Source organism: Coffea eugenioides, unplaced genomic scaffold, assembly GCF_003713205.1.
Source record: "Coffea eugenioides isolate CCC68of unplaced genomic scaffold, Ceug_1.0 ScVebR1_1668;HRSCAF=2559, whole genome shotgun sequence".
NCBI classification, from domain to species: Eukaryota; Viridiplantae; Streptophyta; class Magnoliopsida; order Gentianales; family Rubiaceae; genus Coffea; species Coffea eugenioides.
The window spans coordinates 35,248-41,575 of NW_020862086.1; the positions used below are offsets into that span (position 1 = coordinate 35,248).

Here is a 6,328-nt window from a genome sequence, read left to right on the forward strand (position 1 = left end):
TTCATTCTTCCTTCATTCCCTTATTCCTCTAATCATTTGAAAATGCATTTTTGTAAGTAAAACCCCTCATTTGCATTGACATTCGTTCATTTATTTCATTCACCCCCTTCCGGACGTTAGCCGGATTCCACAAGACTACAAGGTAATATTCGAGTATACCAAACTTTCACCCAGGGTCACCAAATCGCCCGACCGAGTCCGCTTCTGGCTCGAGTCGACAGGTAACAAAGGGCAATGGCCCAATTCAGCCAAACAGCTTATATTCATGCGCAACGAGCATTTAATCATTTAATCATTGAAAATTTTACATTTGTTTAGGTCGAGTGCGATAAAGTACACACTCGCCTAGTAAAATTCATTTTAACAATCATGGATAACATGGAACAAGTAATCATACATCCACAACAAGCCATATAGTCAAAACCAAGCCATATAGTCAGTGGAAATATAACAAACAAGGAACACTCACCTATTTACACAAAATAATATCCAAAATGTCCTTCCGGATAATACCGTCAGTCACCGATGAACCCTAATATAATCAAAAGAACACATTATACTTCAATCGTCAAAGATTTAAGTAATTCAAAGTGATTCAAAGAAAATTTGAATACGTACTAGTACAAAGTATAAATATGGTTTTGGTAGGGAAAAAAGTACATTTAAACCAAAGGATATAAGTAAAATATTTGTAAAACTTATGCTCGCTCGTAAAACTTTGAAATCTCCATTTGAATCGAAGTGACAAAGAAAACGTATTTCTATTAGTCGTTAAGTCTATTTTTCCAAGGGTACAAGTTCGGCCAAATTCTAATTTATATATCTCGATAAAAGAAGATGCAAATATCCTAGATGGTTCACGTGATATTCGCTCTCAAGCCTTACTCGAGTTGCAAGTATAGCTGTTTAGCCCTCGAACGTAAATTTGGGCAGCACGCCCTTTGTATTTACCTATTTTTCAGCCATTTATGGCTTCATTCTTTTCCTCAGTCAATCCCAAAATCATACAAAAAATCATCTCATTTCCATAGCCATTCAATAGGCTCAAAGTCATACAAGTACCAAACCAAGCTAGAAACATATGCGGAAATGAAGTTTGCGTCAAAAAATAAAAGACAGATTTGACGTTATTTTGCATAACGGACATAACTGAGGCTACGCTTATCGGATTGAGGTGAAACTTATACCATTTCGAAGCTAAGACAAAGGGCTACAATTTTGGTGAAGACCACTTAGTCCAGTTTCTAGTGTATCCAAGTCATATTCCCAATTTACAGAACCAGAATCTCACAAACAGGTCAGTTAACCGCGCTATGCTTAAATGACAATAACTCAGGCTACCGAAGTCCAATCAAGGCGATTCTAGGGGCATTGGAAAGCTAAGACATAGCACTGAAACTTTCATGTTTTGGAAAAATGCTAATCTAGTACGTATCAGGGTGAACAGGCGCGATCAGATTGGTGAAATGTCAAAACTGTCCCTAAAGTTCTTCCTTTGGCAGTCAGGGGTATTTTTGGCTTTTCACACAATACAGTGTTTGGATTGAGCTGAAATTTTACAGACCCTATAAAACATCATTATCTACAACTTTCATGTTTTATGCTAAGTTTAATTCGGCCTCTAACATGGTGAACTAGAACCAGGCATAACAGGGTGCATACTAACTTCAATTCTGAAAATTTGTTATAATCAAGATATAATTCTCATTTCTAGTTTAAAACCATCACTACCACCTCATATACAAGCTTGCATACATCATACACCATCCATACAACAAGTATGAGAAGGAAATCATTCAAACCCTAACTCAAATTCATCACCCCAACCATCCAAAATCACTTGATATAAGCATTACAAGCCCAAATACAAGCTGCTAAGCAACTCCAGCATGATTAAGGAAAAAGAAAAGAGTGGTCAGCCATATTACCTCAAAACAAAGCTTGCTAGAGTTATCCTCCACTTCTCCTTGAAATTTTTGGTTCCTTGAGCTTCCCAAGCTTCCAATTTACAAGTTAATCGGTTTAGAATCTTGTTTTTTTTCACTCAAATGGTGCAAATCAAGATGAAGTAAAGATGTTTTTGTCTTGCTCACACTCTCTCTCTTGTTCACGGCTAGGAGGAAGAAAATGAGGGCAATTTGTGTGTTTTTTAATGATAAATATGGAGGAAAATTGGTTGGTCAACACTTAAGGGATGGTTGCCACTTGTCGCAACCAAAATCCATCTCAATTTTTTTCTTTTCCTTGCATTTTTTTGGTCAAATATTTCAGCTAAGAGGGCTGAGGATAAGGGAGATATTTTGCACCAATATCAATGATATTTTATGATGAGGAAGTGGTAGTCAAGTGGTGTGGTCAATCAGTAGTGAGCGATACCCGTCGGTTCGAGCCAATTTTCCTTAAATCGCGTATACTAGGGTTTTAACTTATAATTCACTAACTTATTATTATCACCTCTAATTCCACACTTAATATCCTCTAAAACTCACTTTTAATCACCAAATTTGATCCACACTTCGTACCGGAGGCGTAAAACCCTAATTCACGCTCACTTAAAAAACGAAAAGTGAAACCCTACTTCTATATTCATTTGCACTTATTGTGAGGTGATTGGGTAGTAGGGCTATTATAAAGTAATACTTTCCAAATAATTTCCAAATAAAAGGGAATTTTTAAGAAAAAAATAAGGAATTTGCAAGTCCTCACACTCTGGACCTGGTTTGCTTGGATAGTGAAATTATCCCAAATAATATTTCACTTGTATCATAGATACATTTCCTAACCCATCTTTTTATATTCCCAAACACCTTTTTATCTCACATACATTACATTACAAAAAGTGCTACAGTAATTATTTCAAATAATACACTATCCAAATAAACATCTATCAATGCTAGTGTTGTTCCATCCCTCCATTGTCTCCAAGCCTGCAACATGTATTGCAAGTGATGATAGTGGAATTGACTATGTCGTTAAAATGCATACAAGAGCTCTCCAACGAGAACGCCAAGAAATGCCAAGAAAATGAGATGTTTATTTTGCACTCACATAACTTAGAAGGTCATCTTCGCGGTGAGCTTGGTAGAATTGACTGTTCTTCTTGCCACTTAGAATTTCTAAAGCTAAAACACCAAAACTAAACACATCTGACTTTACAGAGAACAAGCCGTGCAATGCGTACTCAGGAGCCATATAACCACTGCAAATTAGAACCGTTTGTTGAAAATATGAGGCTTCAATAATTAGAAATTTTAAAGGTTGATGGTGACCAAAAAGATATGGAGAACATAATCAAACATTAGAGGCTTAATGATGGCGGAATTATTGCAATATGAGAATCATATAAACATGTAGCATAACAAGATAAGGGTGGCAGAACTTACAATGTCCCTTCGATTTTACTTGTGTTTCCTTCAGTTTGATCAACTTCAAAGAGCCTTGCCAAGCCAAAATTAGCAATCTTTGGATCCATATTTCTATCTAGTAATACGTTACTGGCTTTAAGATCGCAATGTATAATCCTAAGTCGTGAATCTTCATGAAGATAAAGAAGTCCCTTTGCTATTCCTCCTATGACCTTGTATCGTTTTGACCAATTTGACAATGGCTGCTTTTCTAGGTCTATGCAAACATCAAACATGACAAGTCTTGTTAGTTTCTTTGCCTACAAAATTTGATTTCCACAAACAGCTTGGCAATTCCAAAATAAATTACGAGTATTTGACTTGAAGTTGAAGCCTACCAAAAAGATAGTAGTCAGGGCTTTTGTTGGTAATAAATTCATAGATAAGTATCCTTTCTTCTCTTTCCAAGCAGAAACCAAGTAGTCGGACCAGGTTTCTGTGTTTAAGCCTAGCAACCAGGGTAATTTCATTTTTAAATTCTTTTGTATCTTGCGCTGAGCTTCTTGATAGTCTTTTCACAGCTATTTCTTGTCCATTATGAAGTGTACCCTGATTGCAAATTAACAAAGTATAAGCAAAATTTTGATTTACAACAATCATATTCATAAATTTTCAGCATACTTGAAAATGGCTTAAACTTAATGTACCTTGTATATAGGACCAAATCCACCTTCACCAATTTTGTTTCCAATGGCAAAGTTGTTCGTGGTAGCTTGAATATCAATGAGGTTATATTGTAATGATTCTATGATTGAGATTTCACTTGTACCTACAAAAAAAAAATGATACAAACTTAGTGAATTAAATGAATCGACCCTTTTAAGAATGATAAATATGTTTACTTCAACTGCACTTCTTAGTCCTTATAATATACCGATTGTTGCGATAATGACATCATATTTTTTCCTGGATCTCCTTGCTATGTAGAAGCCCACAATAAATAGCAAAATGGCAATAGAGACCAGGACAACGATTGCAACAATTGTTTTTGTTGAGATTCGGCCCCCCTCTGAGTATTTTGATAAAAGTTCTTTATCTCAAAAATATGCTTTTAAAGTAGGTACGGATCTAAAAAGTGAAGTGTTCAGATTCATTTATTCCTTTAAATTCTTTATCAAATGAGACAATTTAATTCTAATACTGGATTTTTCAAAATAACGGATCAAAGGAGAAAAAGTAATGAAATCCATACAATCCACATGGGAATACGATGAGTGTAGTTGTTGACTACCAGGTGGGCTCAATAGCTACAAGGGTGAAAGACTTGAATTACTAACTACTCCTAAAATAAAATTGCAATTGAGAGTTCAGATAAATTCATATCAATTTAGTAAGAACCGGAAATGACCTTCACTATTAGTGGAATTGGAAGGAGGGGGAAAAGGGAGAGGAGTAGGACCAAGATTCGATGAAGGCTTGGGTGTTGGGCTTACAGAACTGTAAAACTTGTACAGTGCATACCTAATGTTACAGCTAAAAAAACATAACTTTACAGCCCAAACTATTCGAACAGTATCCAGATATTTGAAAAATGGCATTTCTAAGGCACTTCTCGCAGTCATTCCTGGAAAGATCAGGAGTACACTGTCCAAGGGCGTATATCCGCTGAGATGGGGAATAATTAGCTTCTTGAACAACAAATTTCTCCCCTGAACCCCGTTTGGTAAATGAGTTTTTTGGTTATTTATCTAAAACTTTACTGTAGAAGTTTTTAAAAAAATTTTGAAATGTGTAAATTTTTGAATATTTTAAAGTGCATAGTTAAAAATTTTTAAAAATTTTTTGAGATTACTGTAGTTAAAGTTTTTAAAAAACTTGTAACAGACAAATTTAACAAAAAAAACTCCAAACAAGGCCATCATTTGCAGCCCGACTTGCTATCTCTTTCATCATATCTCTTAAGACCTGGTTGAACTTGTTTGGATCAGTGGTATTATGTGAATTCCGAGCAAAGAAGGAGATACTCCAATCGGCTCTTGAGAACATGGACTCATTTCGAATAACGCAACAAGCATTCGTCATGCGAAATAAAAGCAGTCTTTCGATTCAAGAATGTCTTTAGAATCTCCCCACGGGCATTTGCTACACATTGTCCACAAACATCGGGATTCACATCACCTCGACAAAGAAATAGGCCATAGACCATGTTAGAGGGGTCATGGCTAGCAGTGAAGTTGTAGAAGCCATTCCTGCTGGTCAAGGAAGTATTTGAGGATAAAGTGGAGAGGAGGAAATTCAGGTTCTCTGTATACGTACTGCCAGTAGAGCTGTTAGGATTATATGTAGTATTTACGCACTACTTAAAGGCATAAATCTGTCTCGTGTTGAAGCTAATCAAACAAATTAGCAGGAAACATGAGAATAATATACTTTTGGAGATCATCTTGATCAGAATCAGGTAGATCAAAAGTAGACAGTGGTACATTTTTGCATTCAGGCATGCTTGATACTTGAGATGGAAGTATGAAATGCACTATGCCAGGGAACAAGTCACATAGGAAGACTTCTGAAAGGTCCATGGACGTGTTACATACTTTCCTTGATTTGTGAAAAGGGGAATCACGAAAGTAACGAAAAGTCTTTGGTCTTTGATATTGAACTTGTTAGGATCCAAGCGCGGAACAAACAACTATTGAGATATCAAGTGCACAACAATTTAATAGCAAATAAGCCACAAGCATGAAAGATAAACGACACACAATATTTAACGTGGTTCGGCTCCACCATTGAGCCTACGTCCACGGAGAGAAACCTGTTCTTTATTATGAGAGGAAAACCCTATACAAGAATACAACTTGAACCCAAGCTCAACCCTTGTATACCATCTCTCATCTCCCAAGAACCCTCTCTCACACCCCATGTATAAGGGTACATGATGCCTCTTGTGTCTCCTTGTGTGTGTCTTGTGTGTCTTTTGTGTAGTA

General features: G+C 36.2%; 1 protein-coding gene across 1 annotated transcript; it reads right to left on the bottom strand.

The window, feature by feature from the left end:
* Positions 1 to 2,867: 2,867 nt before the first annotated feature.
* LOC113755729 (cysteine-rich receptor-like protein kinase 4) lies at positions 2,868 to 5,923 on the bottom strand (the record flags this gene model as incomplete). The annotated part of the gene is made up of 8 exons (XM_027299639.1): positions 5,775 to 5,923; positions 5,414 to 5,671; positions 4,753 to 4,865; positions 4,052 to 4,173; positions 3,743 to 3,953; positions 3,384 to 3,621; positions 3,049 to 3,199; positions 2,868 to 2,927 (listed from the first exon to the last, which is right to left on the bottom strand). Coding segments are annotated over exons 1-8 (1,302 nt in total), but the record flags the coding sequence as incomplete, so codon positions are not given.
* Between the last annotated feature and the right edge of the window lie 405 nt (positions 5,924 to 6,328).